We start from the raw sequence: 22,071 nt of genomic DNA, 5'->3' as shown, positions 1-22,071 counted from the left end.
AGCATTCGGGGGTGCTGTCTAAGGTGGACTGGAGCGAGTGGGCCACACCCATCGTTCCTGTAATGAAGAAAGCATTGAGCAGCACGCCTGGGGAGCCAAGGAAGGTTCGCATCTGTGGGGACTTCAAGGTGACTGTGAACCCAGTCCTGCACACAGTACAGTATCCGCTTCCGCGGATAGAAGATATTTTCGCCTCACTATCTGGAGGGAAACGTTTTACAAAGATTGACCTGGCTCAAGCATATCTACAAATGGAGGTGGAAGAAGCATCTAGGAAATACCTCACGATAAACACTCACAAAGGCCTTTACCAGTACAATCGACTGGTATTTGGGGTAGCATCGGCCCTGGCTATGTGGCAGAGGGCAATGGAACAAGTCCTGCAAGGGATCCCGGGGACCCAGTGTTATTTGGACGACATCCTGGTTACGGGCGAAAATGACAATGAACACCTTGCCAACCTGGAACAGGTGCTCACGAGATTGCAGGAATATGGGCTACGAGCCAACTGTCCCAAATGCGAGTTCTTCAGGAGACAAATCTCGTATTGTGGCCACATGATTGATGAGGAAGGGTTGCATAAGTCGCCGGACAAGATTGAGGCTGTAGTCAAGGCTCCAGCACCAGAAAATGTGTCGCAACTGAGGTCGTTTCTCGGGTTGGTGAACTACTACCATAAGTTCTTGCCGAATTTATCTACAATTCTGCACCCACTGAACGCCCTCCTTCAAACTGGTGTAACATGGAAATGGAGTGATGAGTGTAAGCGTGCCTTTCAGGAATGTAAATGCCAAATCACTTCAAAAGAAGTATTGGCCTACTACAACCCAACACTACCGATTCGGTTGGCATGTGATGCGTCACCTTATGGCATTGGAGCGGTGCTGTCACACACATTCCGTGACGGTTCAGAGAGGCCAATAGCCTTTGCATCGCGCTCGCTAACCTCAGCCGAGCGTAATTGCGCCCAGATTGACAGGGAGGCCCTCAGCCTGGTGTGGGGGGTGAAGAAGTTCAATCACTATCTGCACGGGCAGAAATTCACCCTATTGACTGATCATCAACCCCTGGTCTCAATTTTTAACCCAAAGAAGGGCGTTCCGGTGATGACGGCGCAACGGCTGCAAAGATGGTCACTTTTTTTCTAGGGGCACATCAGTGTGACATAGAGTACAAAGGTACGAAGCAACATGGAAACGCTGATGGGCTGTCGCGCCTACCGTTGCCTACGGCGGAAGAAGCACCTGCAGTGGACCCGGTGGAGATATTCCGTGCGACCATAGTCGACTGTTTGCCTGTTACCAGTGCAAGTATTGAGAAGGAAACCCGAAATGACCCGACACACTCTCGGGTCTATGAATTGACGGTGAAGGGATGGCCAGCATATGGCGACTCACTGTTGCCAGCATTCTCGCCAAGGAGGGAACAGCTGTCGGTGTGCCGGGGAACCTTGATGTGTGGATCCCGAGTGGTAATTCCACCCAAGTTGAGAGATAGAGTACTCAATGAGCTTCACGAGGGTCATCTGGGAGGGGTAAAAATGAAGAGCCTAGCCAGGGTGTTTGTGTGGTGGCCGGGAATCGATAAAGAAATCGAGGATATGACCAAGAGATGCACAGGATGCCAGAAGGTCCAAAACGCTCCACCACAGGCCCCGCTACATCCATGGGAGTGGCCCTCATCTCCATGGCAACGGGTACGCATTGATTTCGCTGGTCCATTTATGGACTCAATGTTTCTAATCGCTGTAGACGCCCATTCGAAATGGCCAGAGGTCATTAAAATGTCCTCCACCACCACGGAGAAAACTATTGCAGTCCTAAGGACCATCTTCGCCAGGAATGGGTTGCCAGAACAGATCTGTTCCGACAATGGCCCACAGTTTGTGTCTGAGGATTTCCGGAGGTTCCTGAAGAATAATGGGGTGAAACATTACACATCTGCCCCATATCATCCAGCCACAAATGGATTGGCTGAGAGGTTTGTTCAGACCTTTAAAAAGGCCATAAAGGCAATGTATAATGACGACATACCACTGCAACGCAAGGTGGATAACTTCCTGTTTGCTTACCAGAATGCGACACATGCAGTAACCAACCAAACTCCAGCCGTACTGTTTTTCAACCGGAGACTAAGATGGCGCTTGGATTTGCTCAAACCAAACATAAGACGAGATGTTGAGGATAAACAGTTCCAGCACATAAATGAGAAGCCAACCAGGAGCTTCAAGATAGGGCAACCAGTCTTGGCCCGCGACTACCGAACAGAAAAATGGCAGCCAGGCACGATATGCACACAGCAGGGACCACGAATGTACACAGTGGACGTTGGAGAGAGCATCGTGAGACGCCATGCTGACCAGATTCTAGAGTCACAGGAACAAGCCAAACCTGTACCACAAGCATGGGCACCTGGTAATGAGCCCGAAGTACAGATTGCATCTACCTCCGATGCAGGGGTATTGGAAGCTGACGAACCAACCAATGACAATGAGCCAGAATTGACTCCACCGCCAGAACAGGATACTCGAGAAAGGCGCTATCCAGTCCGGATCAGGAAGCCTCCCCAAAGACTGAACTTATAAATGACTATTTCAGTTGATGTATATATTACTGAGAAAATTGTAGTTGTAATTAGTTATTATTTAGTTGTTAAATGAATGTTATGTACTGTTTATCTAAAAGGGGAGGAATTGTTGTGTATGTACCTTTAAGGGAATAACTGGTCTTAGACTGCAGTACCGGCAGTGACCACCCCTGTATAAAAGGCCCTAGCAGGCTTCTGTAGTTTCAGTTTCAAGCTGCCTCTTGTTCAGTAAAGTACCTGTTAACTGTTCTCCCGAAGTCCGTGTATTATTGAGGCGCGGACTTTACAATCAGTGTGATGACCCAGGGTGACCAGGTCTTGCCAAGAGGGGTGATCTGGCCAAAGTCAAATGGAGCAGGTCAGTAGTTAGTACACAGGGAAGCCATTCGGGCCATCGTGTCTGTGCTGGCTCTTTGCTAGAGCAATCCAAAACTCATCCCACTGCCCCGCGCTCGCTCCATCTTCCTCTAATTCAGATGTTTATCCACAGGGAATGGTTGGGGGTAGAGACCATGGCACCAATTAAGGGAAAAATTCAATAAATATTTGAAGTAGAGGAAGATACGGGGTACGAGGAGGGCTTTGGTAGGGATCAAGGGATATGGGGCGGAAGCAGGGACAGGGTACTGAATTTGGATGATCAGCCGTGATCTCATTGAATGGCGGAACAGGCTTGAGGGGCCGAATGGCCTACTCCTGCTCCTATCTTCTATGTTTCTATGTTTGGATTGCTCTGGAAAGCAGTCAGATGGGCTGAATGACCTCCTTCTGTGCTGTAAACATGTTTGGTGCTAACTTCCCTTGAAAGATGCTATGATCTCTGCCTCAATCACTCCTTGAGGCAAAGCATTTCATGCTCCATCTCTTGATGGCAACTGGAGGTAATAGTCTTTCCCAATTCATCCTGTCAAAGCTCCTCTGTAATATGAAACAAAACCGCTATTAAATCTCCTCTTCCATTCCACATTCTACCCTCCGTAAACTTGAGGTCATCCAAAACTCGGTTGTCTGTGTCCTAACTCGCACCAACTCCCGTTCACCCATCACCCCTGTGCTCGCTGACCTACATTGACTCCCGGTTAAGCAAAGCCTCGATTTCAAAATTCTCATCCTTGTTTTCAAATCCCTCCATGGCTTCGCCCCTCCCTATCCCTGTAATCTCCTTCAGCCCCATAACCCCCCCACCCCCCGAGATATCTGCGCTCCTCTAATTCTGCCCTCTTGAACATCCCTGATTATAATCGCTCCACCATTGGTGGCCGTGCCTTCTGTTGCCTGGGCCCGAAGCACTGGAATCCCCTGCCTAAACCTCTCCGTCTCTCTTTCCTTCTTTAAGACGCTCCTTAAAACCTACCTCTTTGACCAAGCTTTTGGTCACCTGCCCTAATTTCTCCTTATGTGGATCGGTATAAAAAATTTTGTCTTCAAATACTCCTGTGAAGCGCCTTGAGATGTTTTACTACATTAAAGGCGCTATATAAATACAAGTTGTTGTTGATGATGAAAATAGTCCCTCTGCCCCAGCGTTCTCATCGCTACAGTTTCCCATTCCTGGCATTTTCATATAGAACCTATGCTGTACGTTCTCTGTGGCTTTACTGTCCTTTCTGTAATGGAGCACCCAAAACTGCTCACAGTGCTCCCTAGTTGTGGCCGAACCAATGGTTTGCATAAAAGTGCCAGTGCACCTGTGAATAGCTGTTGTCGTGCCACCTGGTTTGAGGTAGTGAAGTGCAATCTTATAAATAAAAGTGGCGTTTTAGTTTTCTTTCCTGATTCTACTAATTAATGCAGCACGAGCCACTCCAATGGACAGCAATAAGCGAGGCGCCCACTTTAGCCGGACAATCCGCTGGGAAACCAATGTTCTTGCAGCGCATTTCTATAGACGTAACGCACTGCGACAGTGATTTATTTTCACGCCACCCAAGTATAAAAAATCTTTTGGGCTGGTTAATTGTTGCCTTGTTCTGTAATATTTGTCTGCTGCGGCTCAGTGGGCAGCACACTCGCCTCTGAGTCAGAAGGTCGTGGGTTCAAGTCCCACCCCAGAGACTCGAGCACAAAAATCCAGGCTGAAACTCCAGTGCAGTACTGAGGGAGCGCTACACTGTCAGAGGTGCCGTCTTTTGGATGAGATGTTAAAACGAGGCCCCGTCTACTCTCTCAGGTGGACATAAAATATCCCATGGCACTATTTCGAAGAACAGCAAGATAGTTCTCCCTGGTGTCCCTCAATCAACTTCACTGGAACAGATTACCTGGTCATTATCACAATGCTGTTTTGTGGGAGCTTGCCGTGTGCAAATTGGCTGCTGTGTTTCCTCCATTACAACAGTGACTACACTTAAAAGTGCTTCATTGGCTGTAAAGCGCTTTGGGATGTCGGTGGTCGTGAAAGGCGCTATAGAAATGCAAGTCTTTCTTTCTTTAGAGGTGTGAAAAACCATGAATGGGCTACAGTAACTGCTTGATCTTCACCACTCTATTGGCACATGCTTGACCCTTTCATGTTGCTGGAGTTGTAAAGCTATTGGCCCAGAAATTCGGGTCGGGGGCTTCCCGCGGGTGCAAGCCCCCGACCTGCACTTATCTAGCGCGCCGGCTGTTGAGCTGTGGGCCTGCATGGGATTCCAATCCTGGGCCTGCTCCAGCTGCCAGCGCGCAGTGCTTGCGTATCCCAGGGGCGCAGTTAGTTCGAAGCGTCCCCTGGGATCACGTGGGCCATGGAGAGCCAATGGTAGCAGGGAATGCTTCATTCATAAATTTGACAAGAAAAGCTGTCAAACCTATAAATACTATAAGCCCCAAAACATCACTAAAACTTCAAATAAATTTTTTTAAAACATCGCATTTTTAAAATAACTATAAATTACATGAAATAACTATTTTAAACAATTTTTTCCAAAATTTAAATTAATTGCATTTTCTGACGGGGCTAAAAATAAACTTATCTTTCTTTAAAGTATTTAAAAATAATAAACCTGTGGAAAAAATGTTTTAATTTTAATTAATTCACCTTGCGCCTGCTTTTTAAAAGTGTTACTGCTGGAGACTTAGCCTCCCGGAGAAACCTGCAAAATAAAAAGTAAGTTCGATGCGCACGTGCTGCCTCTCCGGCGCACGCGTTCCACCTGTCAACCCCTTTCAGGGGAACGGAAGTTCCGGTTTCCCACGCATGCGCAGTGCATGCACGAAACCGGCACTTTCGTTGTGATAGAACGGATTCTTTTATCCTCAGTCTGGTTCAGCAATCACTGAGTCGAATACAACTGGAGAGTTCAAACGATTTATTATCCGCGGAGTCTTACTCCGATATATCAGCACCGACTCCTGCAAGAGTCTGACAAATCCAACAGAGTAAGCAATTGTTCATACAGCGTGCTACATTTTTATACCTGCATTGAGAAAGCATTAACACATCGTACATTCTGCACCAATCCTGAGCTGTGCACGTATACTTTTAATTTGATTTCCTGGCCTGGCAGTTCGAGCTGGGCAAGCCACATTTTACTGAATGGGTTACAGCTAAGTAAACATCATGGTAATGCGTTTGCGATCATGGTAATGCGTTTACGATCACCTATTGTCTATAACTTCTGCACGCTGCCCTACATTGTTCCTTATCAGCAAGGTGTACCATCGTGGGCGTCAGCCACATTAGCAGCTAAAGATCAGGTTAGCCTTTTTATTTTACTTCTTTGCTGCCTTTACAGTTTCTCGTTTCTTTTTCATTGACCTTGGTATTCTCAGTTGGGCCTACGGGTGAGTACCCAGCGCATCCTTACCAGTGGGGGCCTGAATTTCTGGGCCCATAGTTTAAACATTAACCATTACGCTGTTTTAAAAAAAACTTGCATTTATATAGCACTTTTTGCATCCACAGGATGTCTCAAAGCGCTTCACGACCAATCGATTAGTTTTGAAATGCAATTGCTGTTGGTTTTGTAGGCAAACGCAGCGGCCAATGTATGCACAGCAACATCCAGCAAACCGTAAGATGAACCTGCTTTTTTGGGTGGTCCTGGTTGAAGAATAAATGTTGGCCTGGGTACCAGAACTCTTTCCCCCCCACCCCCGTTAAGTGCAGTGGGATCTCTTGCATCCAGGACGAGCAAATGAAGGGCCCCTCCAACAATGCAGCACTTGCTCAGGTCTTGGAGTGGGTCTCGAACCCACAACCTTCTGGCTTTGATTTGGGTTTTGTACCCTGCATGGCTGGCATCCGGGCATTAGCGAATCAGGCAAGTGCACCTATGGTGGTTGCTGCCAGCTGCTTCGAGATTTCCTTCTTAAAATGTGTTCCTGGGATGCGGGCGACGCAGGCAAAGCAACAATTATTGCCCATCCCTTGTTATCCCGCGATGGTGGTGGTGGTCCTCCTTTTCCTGGAACCGCTGCAATCCTGGTGCTCCCACAATTTTGTTGGGTAGGGAATTCCAGAACTTCTGACCCAGCAACGATGAAGGACCAGCGATTGTATATCTCCAGTCAGGATGGTTTGTGGTTTGATGGGAAACTTGGAAGGTGATGGTGTTCCTACAGCGCTGCTGCTCTTATTCTTCTTGGTGGTAGAAGTCGCACGTGGAGAAGAGACGCTGTCGGAGTTGTAGTGTATGTACTTTGCAGAAGGAACTATATTCTGCAGCCCCTGTATACTGCTGTAGCAGTAGTGACCACCCCTGTATATAAGCCTGTGTAGTAACTTTTGCATAGTAGTTCCAGTTTGTCTCCACTCAGTAAAGACCTGTTATAACCAACTCCTGCAGTCCGTGTCTCAATTACACATGGACATAATAGGAGTAACCTTGGTGAATTGCTGCAGTGCACACTTACTGCAGCCACGGTGCAGTCCGGGTGGATATGGAGTCCAGTGGTGTGGTCATGCGACCTGCTCTGTCCTGGACGGTTTCGTGCTTCAGGCGTGTTGTAGCGGCCAAATCTATCCAGATGAGCGGTAAGCATTCCATCACACTCCTGACTTGAGCTTTGTAGATGGTGAAGAGGTGTTGAGGGGGGGTCAGAAGGTGAGCCAGTCATCGCAGAGTACGCAGCATCTGTCCCCTTCTTATAGCCGCAGTGTTGATGTGGCTGATCCAATTCAATTTCTGGTCAATGCTGAGCCCCAGGATGTGGATGTTGTTGTTGGTGTCTCGATGATGGTGACTCCATTGAAGGTCATGGAGAGGTGACTGGGCTTTCTCTTACTGTGATGGTCGGTTCTTGCCAAGTTAGGCTGTCATGGGCTGCTTCGTTATCGGAGAAGTTGTGAATGGAGCTGAGAAGTTTCAGCATCCAGCCCCACTCCTGACCTTATGGAGAGAAAGTCATTAAAGAAATCACTGGAGATGCTTGGGCCAAGGACTCCTCCCTGAGGAACTCCTGCAGTGATGTCTTAGGGCTGTGATGACTGGTCTCTGACAACCATCTTCCTCTGCATCAGGTATGACTTCCAGCCATTGGAGAATTCTCCCTTTTACCCACATTGAGTTTAGTTTTGCTGGGGCTCCTTGGCGCCATCCTTGTTTGAATGCTGTCTTGTTGTCGAGAGCGGCGACTCTCTCCTCTCTTCTGGCATTCGCCTCTTCGGTTCACGTCTCAACAATAGCCTTTAACGTAGTAAAACGACCCAAGGCTTTTAACAGGAGCTATTATCAAACGACATTTGACACCGTGCCACGTAAGGAGGTATTGGGACAGGTGGTCAAAGAGGCAGGTTTTAACGAGCATTTTAAAGGAGGAGAGAGAGGCGGAGAGATTTAAGGAGGGAATTCCAGAGCTTAGGGCCGAGGCACGGCCGCCAATGTTGGGTGTGAATAAAATCAGGGATGCTCGAGGCCAGAATTGGAGGAGCGCAGAGATCTCGGTGGATTGTAGGGCTGGAGGAGGTTACAGAGATAAAGGGGTGGGGGGGCGATGCCGTGGAGGGATTTGAAAACGAGGATGAACGGTTTCGGCAGCAAATTAATAGTAATGCTAGTCCACCAGCACTACTACTAATCTGCCCCTTTGACAGACCAGTCAATGTGACTGGCTGGATGGACTAGTGAATGGGTTTTGCAAAAAAATCTTCCACGTGTGCATGTGGAATAGCGAGTGTTTTATTTTTCCACTCTCTTTATTGCAGAGCAGTCACTTGTTTTCAAGTAACAACAGAAAGTGCTGGAAACACTCAGCAGGTCACAGCATCGAGGGAAGAGAAACAGCGTCAACGTTTCGGGTCAAACCCTTCGTCTTGATCCTGCCGTCTAGTGGTTTTGAGGCTTTAATTTCAAAGCTTTGACTTCATCACACCCAGATTAAAACTTTAAATGTCTCTCTTCAAAGTATTAATATACCAAACTTGCTGTTGGGCATTCTTTGGCCCGCACTCAAATGCATAATTACTGTCAGTTATAATTTCTTAATGATAACTACCACAGAAAAGCGATAGTAGGTTTTCTTAATTTAATAGCCTGACACAAGGGGGGGTTGAACATACCGCAGGCAAACTTAATAGCAAATAATCTGGCAGAGGAATTACCAGCTTCAAAAGGAGTGGAGAATGCATTTTAGCGGAGCGTGTAATCCATGTTGGTTTCTGCACATTAACATGTAACATTATTTTCACACAATACACAGTATTTACAGCACAGAAACAGGCCATTCGGCCCAATGGGTCCATTCCGGTGTTTATGCTCCACACCAGCCTGTGCTTTTTTGGGGGGGGGGGGGGGGGAAACGCAAGTAAATCGCAATTTAAACAAGGATGCACAGAGTTCCCATTTCCACTTGATAACCGAGCTAAAATGTAATGCCGGGCATAATTACACACACACAAGTAAAAAGGAGTTTTTAGCGATGGGTTGCTTCGGGGAGGACTCGATAGCTTGTGGAGAGCTACCGATTTTAAAAAAGCACGGCAAAAAAAAACTTGAGAAGTCGCACAACACCAGGTTATAGTCCAACAGCTTTATTTGAAATCACAAGGTTTCGGAGCACTGCTCCTTCGTCAGGTGAAGTGAAGAGAAGCATACAGACACAGCATATATAGTCAGAGAAAACTGCCAGATGATTACAGGTAATCTTTCTAACTGCCCTTTATCACACCTCGGCAGAGAGATAATCACAGCAATCAAAGGTGTGAATGGTGTCCAAACAGGTCAGTCAGGAAAACATTACATCAAAGAACAATGAGGTGGGGTCACAAGGGGTCAAATGTTGCAGATGCTGGGGTCTGTATGAAAAACAAAAAACAATTCAAAAAAAAAAAAAAAAAATTTTTTTTGCTGGAAATCACAGCAGGTCCGGCCACATCTGTGTAGAGAGAACTCTATGTATGTTTTTCATACAGATCCCAGCATCTGCAACATTTGACCCCTTGTGACCCCACCTCATTGTTCTTTGATGTAATGTTTTTCTGACTGACCTGTTTGGACACCATTCACACCGTTGATTGCTGTGATTATCTCTCTGCCGAGGTGTGATAAAGGGCAGTTAGAAAGATTACCTGTAATCATCTGGCAGTATTCTCTGACTATATATGCTGTGCTTATATGCATCTCTTCACTTCACCTGACGAAGGAGCAGCGCTCCGAAAGCTTGTGATTTCAAATAAAGCTGTTCGACTATAACCTGGTGTTGTGCGACTTCTCACATTTGTCCACCCCAGTCCAACACCGGCATCTCCACATCAAAAAAAAACTTGCGTTTCTACGGCACCTTTCACAACCTCAGGATGACCAAAAGTGCTTTACAGCCAATGAAGTACTTTTTGAAGTGTAGCCACCATTCCTTCAGTGCCCTTTTTAAAAATCGATGTGTTTCAGTATTATCAACCCTGACAACTGAGCGCATATTTGTCACCTTTTCTTTCCCCCCCCCCCCCCCCCATTCAGTACAGTACAAGTCACGGGATTACTGTGCAGATACAGCAGCAACGTGCATTTATATAGCACCAGTCACAAGGTGCTTCACAGTATCCTAGCGAGACCCTGGTTCCAAATGATTCGAGTATTGGAGACAATGATTTAACTTCGCACAAGCAAGACATTACAGTCCAGGAGCAGCAGTTTACAGAGACTAATTGAGACTTGTATTACTCCATTATCCTCTGGGGTGTGTGTGTGTGAAAAGGGTTACCCATTATACATTCGTAACTGTTGATCATTACAGACTTTTATATTTAATTCTTGCACACAATTTTAAATCCATTACCGATAAGATACTGATGATTATAAGATAGTAAAGTAAGTATTCTTAAAAAAAAAACAACAAATCCACGATCTTACAGTGGAGATGTGAATACTAACTTCATTACAATGTTGAAGTATTAAAAAGATTTGCATTGAAATGGAAGAAAAAGTGAAGCTGCGTAAGTGTGTGTACATTTGTATCTCTACGTTTTTAACAGGCGTGCACACGTGATAATATAAACGTGATAATATAACACGAGTTTTTATTTTTATGGTATCTTTTATATATATATACACTAGCAGGGGAGCCCGGCGTTGCCAGGGCAATTTTGGGCCGCGCGGTCTCTGTGCCCCTGTCTGTGCCCCCTCTCTGTCCCTCTAATGGTCTCCCTGTGCTGTTCTCTCCCTCCCTCCCCTCTCCCTGCCTAGCGCCTGAGGCCCAGTGCCGTTGTGATAGCGGCCGTGCGGGGCCTAGCGGCTGAGGCGCGGCCGGGCTGTCAGGCCGAGACGGACCCGAGCTGAGCTCCCCCGCGGATCGCGCGGCTGACGGGCGGCCGCTGCTGCTCCCCCGACCGCTGTGTGTGTCGGGCCGAGCGGTTGCGAGGCACGGCCCAAGTGAGCCCAACTTACCTGCCGCTCGGGAGCCGAAATGTGGGGGTTTGTTTTGGTGCTGCTGTCCCTGTGGGGATGGAAAAAATGGCAGCGAAGTTTAGGGAGACTGGAGGATTAGGACCCACCCGTGACGCACTGATTGGTCAACCATCAGGTGAGTGAACTGTAGGATTGGTCAATCATTACGTCACAGGATTGGTCAACCTTCACGTCACTCAATGCTAATGAGTGGATAATGAGTGGAATTTTGAAGGTTTTTTGTATACTGCCTGAACAATTTCAAAAAGTAAATATGCTTATGAGGTTTCGATAATCATAAGCTTTCTTTTGATATAACACATGTGTAGGTACGCTCTATGACTTTTGATTGTATAGCCGGACAGATAGAAAGACAGACAGAAAGACAGACAGACTTATATATATATATAAAATATTGTGTCTGTATGTGTGTATACACATAGATAATTTTATGTATGTGTATATATATATATATATCACACACACACTTATTCAGATGAAAGTATTCAGCTGTGCCTTGTTTGGTGAAACTTTGTAAGATCTGTGTTGAGGGATCGTTGGGCTGCTTTTGTATTCTTTGTAGGCGACCGAATGAGTTTTGACAAGAGTGCTCCCTGTCTCTCCCTGTCTAATCATGTGATTCGCTTGTTCTGCTTAAGACGTGAAAGCCTTTTGATTGATCAGCTTGTGCTGGCAGAGGGTCAATGGCAGGATCGTGCTTCAAGCCTCTTTGTGCATTTTAGTGTTCATTCGCAACATTAAGATGAGAGGAAGCTTTTTGAACATTTTGTTTTCCAGCTGTTCAGTTTAGAGAGTGTGTGTGTGTGTGTTCTTATGGAACTCAATTTTTTAAAATCTTTAGAAAATCCTATGCTTTCTGAATGACTTCCTAAATCCCTTTATAACACATCAGGGCTCCATATTTAAAAAAAAAAATACTTTTTAGACCTTCGCTAATCACGTTCTCCCCCTCAGGCGACACTTGTCATATTTAGGCTGACAAAATGTGTGGCAAGCTTTTTCTCTTTTTTATGTTTTTGGCATTTTTAATGCGTGCAGCAAACTGCGGTGCTGTGTTTGATGTCCCTCTTGTGAGGCAGGGTGAATACAAAGGTACGGGCAAGGGGGGGGTGCTGATGATGATGCCCAAAGGTTCATTGATTGCATCGGTGAAGAAACGTGAAGAGGGTGGTCACCAAGTGTAACCTTTTTTTTTGTCTCGCTGTGCCAAGGTAGCCGGTGAAATTACCGATTCTGAATGTTCTTAAACTCAGACGGGATACTCGGCACCAGTGTGCATGTTCAGCTGCGACTGAGCAAGCCCGACTCGGCAAAAAGCCTTGGTTGACACCATTAAAAGGGTGAAGAATAGATGACTTTGTTTTAGCTCCTCAATAATTACTGCAGTTTGAAAAGGTGTCTCGCAGGGTCTGTCCCCCGCCCCCCCACCAACCCCACAATCATCATCTGTTCAGGAAGAGGAAAATCAGCTGCTAACTACTATCCCAGTAAACTCTGCTGGAAAAATAAATATGAGAAGAAAGACTGAGTTGCATTTATAGAGCGCCTTTCACAACCACCAGACGTCCCCAAAGCACTTTACAGCCAATGAAGCACTTTTTGAAGTGTAGCCACTGTTGTATTGGGTGGGTGTTGGAGTGGGAGGGAATTTGATTAGTCTCGGCATACTCCGATATGTTGATGGGGGGGTGAGATGAAGTGAGGGTCGGAGGAGGCTCGTGTGGCGCACAAACACCGAGACGGACCAGTTGGGCCGAATAGGCCTGTTTGGGTGCTGCAACACTCTGTAATACCTCGAGCCCGAAGGTTGTGGATTGAGCTTGTGAATCCAGCTGGGATGGTGCTGAGGTGGTGCAGCATCGTTCGAGGTGCCAGCCTTCTGGTGAGAGATGGAATTGTAAGCCTGTTCTGGTGGTTCCGGTGGTGGGGGGAGCCATAAACCATCCTGACCTGAATCAGTCATTCATGAAAGAAAGACTTATGAAATAATACTGAGCGGCCTGCGGGTGGCGCTGTCCAGGGAGAGTATAAATACTCGGGCACGGGCCCAGCTTGCGCAGGACATTCTTAACAGGAACTAGTGAAGGACACAACTAGACCTCCCATGTTGTAAAACAGTTGATTAAAACTTTGTTTAACGCTTAGACCAAGTGCCTAGTAGTTTTCTTACGTCAGATCCCACGGCACTATCTTGGAAGAGCCAAGATTTCTGGTATGAAAGCAAAATACTGCGGCTGCTGAAAATCGGTTATGTGGAAGCGTTTGGCAAGTCAGGTAGCATCTCTCCACTGTCACAGCCTGACCTGCGGCGTATCTCCAGCATGTTCTGTTTTTTTTTCTATATTTCAATATTTCCGGTCTCCAGGCCAACTTTCTCTCTTTTCCCCCCCACCCCCCCGATCAATATCGCCACAAAAGGAAAAAAACAGGTTAATTGCTCAGTCAACTCATTCATTGTTGGTCGTGGGATCTTGCTCTGCACGGAATGGTTGCCACCTTTGCCTACGTGACAGTCACTGGACTTTAATTGCATGTGAAGCACTTTGAAACGTTCCAGAGGCGTGGAACGATGCTATGAAAATACGAGCCTTTTCACTGGCAGTGGAATATCAAATCAGATGAAACAAAAGATTTTTTTTTGATTTGTTAGACTTTGGTTCCTTGAAGCATTTTTATTTTGAGTAAATCGCAGCTCGTTTTTTGGTTATCTATTATGTGCGTGCCTGATCTTCTTGAGCAACATAAGGTTTGTAAGCTGAACTGTGCTTTCACCGGACTGATTTACAAGATAGAAAAAAATTTTTTACCACACAACATTCAAATATTTCACCTCAAACTATCACACTGGTTTCTCCCCTATGTGCAGCTTGTAGCTTTGGGCATTGATAAAAAGAAAGACTTGTATTCATTTATAAAGCACCTCGTCACCTCTCTCAGAAAGGTCTCTAAGCACTTCACTTAAAGAAGTGCCTTTCATGTCTGCAGGACTTGCGAAACTACTTCACAGTCCCTGATTTACTTTTGCAGCGTCATCGCTATTATGTAGGAAAGGCAGCAGCCAATTTGAACACTGCAAGGTCCCACAAACAGCAACAGAGTAAATGATCAGTTAATTTTGGTACAAAAACAAAATACTGCTGATGCTGGAAATCTGAAATAAAAACAGAAAATGCTGAGAATACTCAGCAGATCAGGCAGCATCTGTAGAGAGAGAAACCGAGTTAACGTTTCAGGGCGATGACCCTTCGTCAGAACTGGAAAAAGTTGGAGATGGAACAGGTGTAGGGGCAGGGAAAGGGGAGAGGGGTGGAAAGAACAAAAGGGAAGGTCTGTGATGGGATGGAAGGCAGGAGAGATTAAGAGACAAAAGGGATGATGGTGGAAGGCAAAAGGAGATGGTAATGGGACAAGTTCAGAAACAAAGGATGGGTCTAGATGAGGTGTAAATGGGAATGGCAGAATGATCAACAGCCGCCATGTGAGAGAGAAAAAAATGATAGGGGCCGAGGTTATGATCTGAAATTGTTGAACTCGATGTTGAGTCCAGAGGGCTGTAGAGAGCCTAATCGAAAGATGAGGTGCTGTTCCTCGAGCTCACTTATTTTGGTGTATTGGTCGAGGGATGGCTGCTGGCCCGGACACTGGGAGAACGTTCCCCTCCTCTTCGAAAAGTGCCGTGGGATTTTTTTAATTTACATCCATCTAATCGTGGGATCTCGGTTTGACATCTCATTCAAAACATGGCATCTTCAACAATGCAGCACTCCCTCAGTAATGACCACTGCAAATTTCACACACGCAGTGCCTTCAACATTAAAACCAAGTCCCAAAGCGCTTCACAAAAAAGGCGTAATCCGAAATAAATGGGCAGTGTGTGTAACAATACAGGGCGGGACGCGTAGCCATTGCTGGAGATGCTCTGGCTACGATCAGATCAGTCAGATGGAGGTAAGGCAGTCCCACTGAGCTTGACGAAGGCAGAGATAGATGCATTGGAGGAGGTTGATGTGGTTGACTGTCAAAAGGCTGCAGAGAGATTGAGGTACTGCACTGAAGTGTCAGCATGGAGTACGTGCTCAAGTCCTGCAGTGGGGCTTGAACCTTGTGCTAGGATATCTTGACTTTTATGAGCAAACTTCTGTTTGAAGTGGCTCATTGTGAAATCTACTGCTAGATCTAAAGTACCCAATGCCAAATATTCCAAAAAAAGATTAGCGGGAAGCCTTCTAATGTAATTTTACACAAAACATGGGGAACTGGCAATGTTAAGAGATTACTAGCCAAGTTGAACAAATGAGCAACTTCTTCTTTCATCAGAACTAGATGCATAGATGTATTTCCTGTTCAACTCCCTGTTGTCGCAATTTCTGGTCACGCTTTTATGTCAACATTTGAAAGTGCCTATGTCAACATTTGGAATGGAAATCCTTTGCCTGTAATGGTGTAGTTGCAGGCCCTGGGCAGTGGGTGGCACTGTGGAGTGAGCTTCTGAAATGACGGCCCCCAAATCCGTCACCATTTTAGTGACGGTAAAATGCCCCCCCTCCAACCTTCCTGGTCATTATTGGTTTTGATTTTTTTACCGGTGGTTTCCTACTGACTGTTGTTTTTGTTTATTGGGAGGCGGCCGACCCAGTATTGGTGCACGTTTACCATGCCGGGGGGAAACTAGCCCATCTCGTGCGCAGTGACCTTGTGAAAAGGGCCCAGTGCAGCCCCCTTCCTATTCTTTTCCAAAGCGCTTGATGGACTTTGAGGGGCCGAAATGAGTGCAATGCAGGCTGGAAAACGGGTTGGTGATGCACACGATGCTAACAGCAACTTGCACGTGTGTGTATATAGGACCGTCAACATCACAAAGCGCCCAAGGTGTTGAGGGTGCAGATGTCGGGGGCATTTATTAAACATTGCAATCTCCAGTCAAAGAAAGTGTTCCCATTGAACAGGCATCCTGGGCACTTTGCGTACCTAAAATAATGATTGTGTTTCGCACAGCAAACCAGCAGCAGCTGACATTTTTTTATATTTGTATGTAAAGAGACGAGCAGAAAGTACAGGAAGAAAATCGCTTCAATATTTGAAATGTCCAATTGACCCATGAACCTGTTAAATCCTGTGCTTCTCATTCTTTTTACACAAAACAATGTTGGGTCATACTTGATGGTCTTGACATAGTCTAGTTCCTGGCAATCCTCCCAACAGCAAGCATCAGGCAAAGCCGAGAGGCGCAAGTAGCAATTTGAAGGATGACAAAAAAAACCTTGTAATTCCTTTAAACATAAAAGTTAGGAGCAGGAGTCGGCCATGCGGCCCCTCGAGCCTGCTCCACCATTCAATAAGACCATGGCTGATCTTCGGCCTCAACTCCACTTTCCTGCACTATCTCCATATCCCCTGATTCCCCTGGAGTCCAAAAATCTATCGATCTCAGCCTTGAATATACTCAACGACTCAGAATCCACAGCCCTCTGCGGTAGAGAATTCCAAAGATTCACAACCCTCCGAGTGAAGAAATCCCTCCTCATCTCAGTCTTAAATGGCCGACCCCTTATCCTGAGACTGTGCCCCCTAGTTCTAGACACTCCAGCCAGGGGGAAACAGCCTCTCAGCATCTACCCTATCAATCCCCCTCAGAATCTTATATATTTCAATGAGATCACCTCTCATTCTTCTAAACTCCAGAGAGTATAGGCTCAATCTCTCCTCATATTACAACCCCCTCATCCCAGGAATTAATCTAGTGAACCTTTGTTGCACCGCCTCCAAGACAAGTATATCCTTCCTTAGATAAGGAGACCAAACCTGTGCACAGTACTCCAGGTGTGGTCTCACCAAAGCCCTGTACAATTGTAGCAAGACTTCCTTACTCTTGTCAAATTCTAACAGGACTAGACAGACTAGATGCAGGAAGGCTGTTCCCGATGGCGGGGGAGTCCAGAACCAGGGGTCACAGTCTAAGGATAAGGAGTAAGCCATTTAGGACTGAGATGAGGAGGAATTTCTACACCCAGAGAGTGGTGAACCTGTGGAATTCTCTACCACAAAAGGCCATTGAGGCCAATTCATTAAATATATTCAAGGAGGAGTTAGATATATTTCTTAAGGCTAAAGGGATCAAGGGATATGGGGAGAAAGCAGGGACAGGGTACTGAATTTGGATGATCAGCCATGATCTCATTAAATGGCGGAACAGGCTCGAGGGGCCGAATGGCCTACTCCTCCTATCTTCTATGTTTCTATGTACTTCAACCCCCTTGCAGTATTGGCCAGCACGGCATTAGCCTTCCTAATTGCTTGCTGTACCTGCATGCTAACTCTGTTTTCCTGTGTGAGGACACCTAAATCTCTCTCAACACCTAAAACATATTTTCTATTTCTCTCCTCTTCCTAGGTGGTTAACGTTTGAGGAATCCGAGGTGGAAATGGAACTCCCAAATCACGCCAAACAACTGCTGCTGCAGCTAAACCAACAGAGAAGCAAAGGGTTCTTCTGCGATGTCATCATAGTGGTCGAAAATGCCCTGTTCCGCGCCCACAAAAACATCCTGGCGGCGAGCAGCATGTACTTCAAGTCCCTCGTGCTCCATGACAACTTGATCAACCTGGACACCGATATGGTCAACGCCACCATCTTTCGACAGATTCTGGATTTCATCTACACTGGGAAGCTCCTGGTCACTGACCAAGCCAGCGAGCAGAATTTCAACGCCCTCCTAACGGCCGCCAGCTACCTCCAGCTTCACGACCTAGCCGCCATTTGCAGGAAGAAGATGAAACGCAACGGAAAGACGTTACACGGGAAGCTGGTGGGCCCCAACCCCGGGAAGCTCGGGAGGGGCCACAGACTTTCCTCCACTCCGGTTATCCAGCCGCGCTATTCGGGGTCGCCCGAGGGGCTCAAGAGGCAGCAGGCAGGGGAGCTGCATAGGGTGGAGGTGACTGGAGAAGAATTGTACATCGCTAGCTCAAACAAAGGAAACTCTCACTCTCACGGCCAAACCAGCAAAAGCAGCAATACTAACGGCACCAACAACAGCGGGGAGCAAGAACAAATGCTGGGCCTCGACCTGTCCAAGAAAAGCCCTTCAGTCCCTCCTCACATGTCTCAGGAAGACATGCAGCTTGGTGAGTGCAACCAAGGCTCTCCACATTCTGCCTCTGTTTCTGCAACCAACAGTGCCTCCTTTGAAGACAACACCACGAATCCTCATAAAACGGAGAACAGCGAGTCCGCAGATAGGAATGACATTACTGACAACCAAAACCTGGCCGACACCGGGCAGTCCAAGAGCTTTCGCCTCTCGGGCCGCAACACAGGGTGGATAAAGCAAGAGAAGGTATTTAACAGGCAGGAAAGTGTGAACTGCAGGGAGGAGGGTACGTCCGTCATGAATGGCGTCATTATGAGCCCGCTGGTCAAGTCATTGGAGCGCGATTCGAGCCACCGTTTTGACCACGCCATGCACTGCAAGGAGGAGGAAGAGGAGGAAAACGGCAAAGAATGCAGCGACGAGAGTGGCCAGAGTGAGGACGACAGCGGGCAGCCCAGCGCCCACCCGTACAGGCCGGGCCAGGACGGCTTCGAGCCGGTGGTGTACGGCGACAACCTCTACGTGTGCATCCCCTGCGGCAAAGGCTTCCCCAGCTCCGAGCAGCTCAACGCCCACGTGGAGACGCACACGGAGGAGGACCTGTACATCAAGGATGAGGCGGACAGCCTGGCCGCGCCCAACCCGCCTTACACCAACGACTCCCGGCCGTACAAGTGCTCCGTCTGCGAGAAGAGCTACAGGGACCCCTCGACCTTGCGGCAGCACGAGAAGACCCACTGGCTCTCACGGCCCTTCCCCTGCAACATCTGCGGCAAAATGTTCACCCAGCGGGGCACCATGACGCGGCACATGCGCAGCCACCTGGGGCTGAAGCCTTTCGCCTGCGAGGAGTGCGGCATGCGCTTCACCAGGCAGTACCGACTGACGGAGCACATGCGGGTCCACTCGGGCGAAAAGCCCTACGAATGTCAAGTCTGCGGCGGCAAGTTCACGCAGCAGCGTAACCTGATAAGCCACATGCGAATGCATACCTCACCGACATAAGCCAAAGACTCGAACCTAATTTTTTTTTTTCGGGAGAATGTCTGCTTCTCCACCATCGACGGAGGAAAATAGTCATATGGACTGCCTCTTTAACAAGATTGGAGGGCGAGCAAGGGGCAGAGGGAGTGGGCGGGTGGGGAGGGGGTCTTTAGTTTCCGATAGTTGGTTAGAGAAATCCCTCGAAGCTTAGAGGTACTTGTTTTATTAAAAAGTAAGGACCTTGTAATTTTTGTGAATGTTTAAACTGGAAGGTCGAGGGATATAGCTGGGGTAGTTTGGTGTGGGCTGGACTTGCTGCAAATTCCTTAGGTACATTTCCTTTTATATTTTGTCCTGTGTTTAGCTCCTCTCCCCTTGCTAAACAAGTCTGGTTGAAGTGACTTATCAGCTTGCTACCTCTTCACGACGATAATTTATAAGAAGAAAGATAAATTAAAGGGTTAGCCAACGAGTAATGGGAGGGGGGTAGATATCTCTAACAGTATAATACAATAAGTTTTAAGGTTTCGTATTTCCATTTTTGACATTGTCCATCCCAGCTTATTGATTCTATCCAGATGTTGGCTGACCCTTTTTTTGTTTTCCAAGCCAGACCAGATAAGACTTATACGTTTTATCTGCTTTGACCAAACTATCCAACAGTGTATAGTGTTTTGAATTTTGAGCCATACCCCATTTGAAGTCATGGCTGCATCAAAGTCGCAATAGTCATTCTAATGGTCAGTTCCGGGTCGGGTAGGGTTGGGGGGGGGGGCGGGGAGGGCAGAGGTGGGGCGGGCTTGTATTTTCAATAGCTTTTTATTGGTGAGCTGCTGAACCCAAGAGAAAACGGAAGAATGAAAAAAAATAGCATGACGTGGAAAGGGTTAAACTGGTGTTTACATAGGCCTGCTAGTCAGTAAGGGCCGACAGTTGTTATTAGCATGGTACGGAAGTTCTAGTGAGGACAGCAAAGTGTGAGGATAAACGAGCTTTTGTCTATTAGCTGTACATTCCTGACAAAACCAAATTCTCAATTGCTGCATAGAAACAAAGACTGTAATAAATCAGGGGCACACAAAGGCGGATTTTGATGGCTTTGATTGGAACAATTTTCCAGAGAAACGTGTTGGAAAAAGTTTACAAAGTATCTGTCGGAACAGCACCTAAAACGCCCTAATACAAAGATACAGAAAGCTTTTTTTTTTAACAAATATATATATATATTATATATATATAGGGCTGGTTTAGGGTTTTTTTTTGTTTGTTTTGTGTGTTAATGATTTCACATTTTGACAATTCAACGAGTCAAACATTGTACGAGTCCTGATGAAAAATACATTTTTTTTCCCTGTAAAACTGAGTGTAGGTACTAGGGAAGGAGGGGATTCACAGGAAAAGAACCCCTTTCTTAAATGAACAAAGTCGATTTTATTTGACTTTTGGGGAACTGGAAATGACTTGGACGGCACACGGTCATATTCCAATTTGTTTTTCTGAAGGGACACTGGGGCAAGTCTAGGTATAGTCATTCCTTATTTTCCCAAAGTACGTTTTTTTTTGTTTCTTGTTTTAAATATATATATTTAATATATATATATATATATCTATATATATATATATATATATATGTTGGGATGGAACGAAGATCTAAACTAGTGATTACAGCTTAAACAAATGGGAAAAAAAGAGTGCAGTATCGTTCTCAGCACTTAAAACGAGTACGACATTATGTCTGTGTACAGCAAAGGTATTGTACAGGAGCTTTCCTTTCAAGTAGCTATGTAGAATTGCAGTTAATAGATTTTTATTTAAAGGAAAAATTAAAAAAAAATCAAATAAATGAAAAAACTTTCCAAACTGTGACAATAAAGGTTCATAATTCAGGGATTGTCCAGCACCTGCACAGTGCAGTAATCTCAACTACATTTATACGATGTCGTAATGTATCAAGACATTTTCTGTATTTTAATGAGAAGCAGAACACTAGTTTCATATTTAAGATTTTGATGGGGCGGGGGGAACGGGGGGGGGGCGGGTTACTTTTTTCAGATATACACACAAAGAGCCTCGAATGAGGTTAGGCAGCTCATGCAGAAATAAAATAGAACTATAGGCTGTAGTCATTTGTTCCTGTTTTTGTTTTATTTTGTTTTTGGTTTTTTTTGTTTTTGTCTTATTTTGAGAGTTATCAGAGTTGTATAAAAAAAAAAAAGCTCATACCCAAATTCACAAAAAAGAAACTATTTTTAAACCAAAGCACATTTTAATGAGTATAAAAAGAACCTCATGTGACTCAAAAAATTATGTATTTATCTCATTGTTTACATGTAAACTTTCGACAGTCTCAGACCTCAGCAAAATGCTTCTTTCTGACAAAAAATGGTGCAAATTTAACACTTTTTTGACTTCTTTTTATCAATATATATGTATTTGCAGTAATGAATGTATTTATTTCTTTTTTTGAATTCTGTACACACTGTTTGCATTTATTTTTCAGTCCATATGCAAAAAGCTGTATATGTTGGACCTCTTTCAGAAAAAAAAGTATCTCAGAGACTTAACCACATAGCCATAAACCGCAT

At 45.9% G+C, this 22,071-nt stretch overlaps 1 protein-coding gene across 1 annotated transcript in view; it reads left to right on the top strand.

Annotated features, from left to right (window-relative positions):
* Positions 1-20,236, top strand: part of hic2 (hypermethylated in cancer 2) — a 93,966-nt gene extending 73,730 nt beyond the window's left edge. The window contains exon 2 of the mRNA XM_086012007.1: positions 17,803-20,236. Within this exon, the coding sequence (XP_085868133.1) occupies positions 17,834-19,507 (1,674 nt within the window). The 5' untranslated portion in view covers positions 17,803-17,833 and the 3' untranslated portion in view covers positions 19,508-20,236. The remainder of the gene's footprint in view (positions 1-17,802) is intronic.
* The last annotated feature ends 1,835 nt before the right edge of the window (positions 20,237-22,071 follow it).

This window comes from Somniosus microcephalus, chromosome 19, assembly GCF_052327205.1.
Source record: "Somniosus microcephalus isolate GS21.2 chromosome 19, FLI_Smic_1.0, whole genome shotgun sequence".
Lineage (NCBI taxonomy): Eukaryota > Metazoa > Chordata > Chondrichthyes > Squaliformes > Somniosidae > Somniosus > Somniosus microcephalus.
Note: the sequence above shows the minus strand (reverse complement) of the source record. Positions and strands in the feature narration are given on the sequence as shown.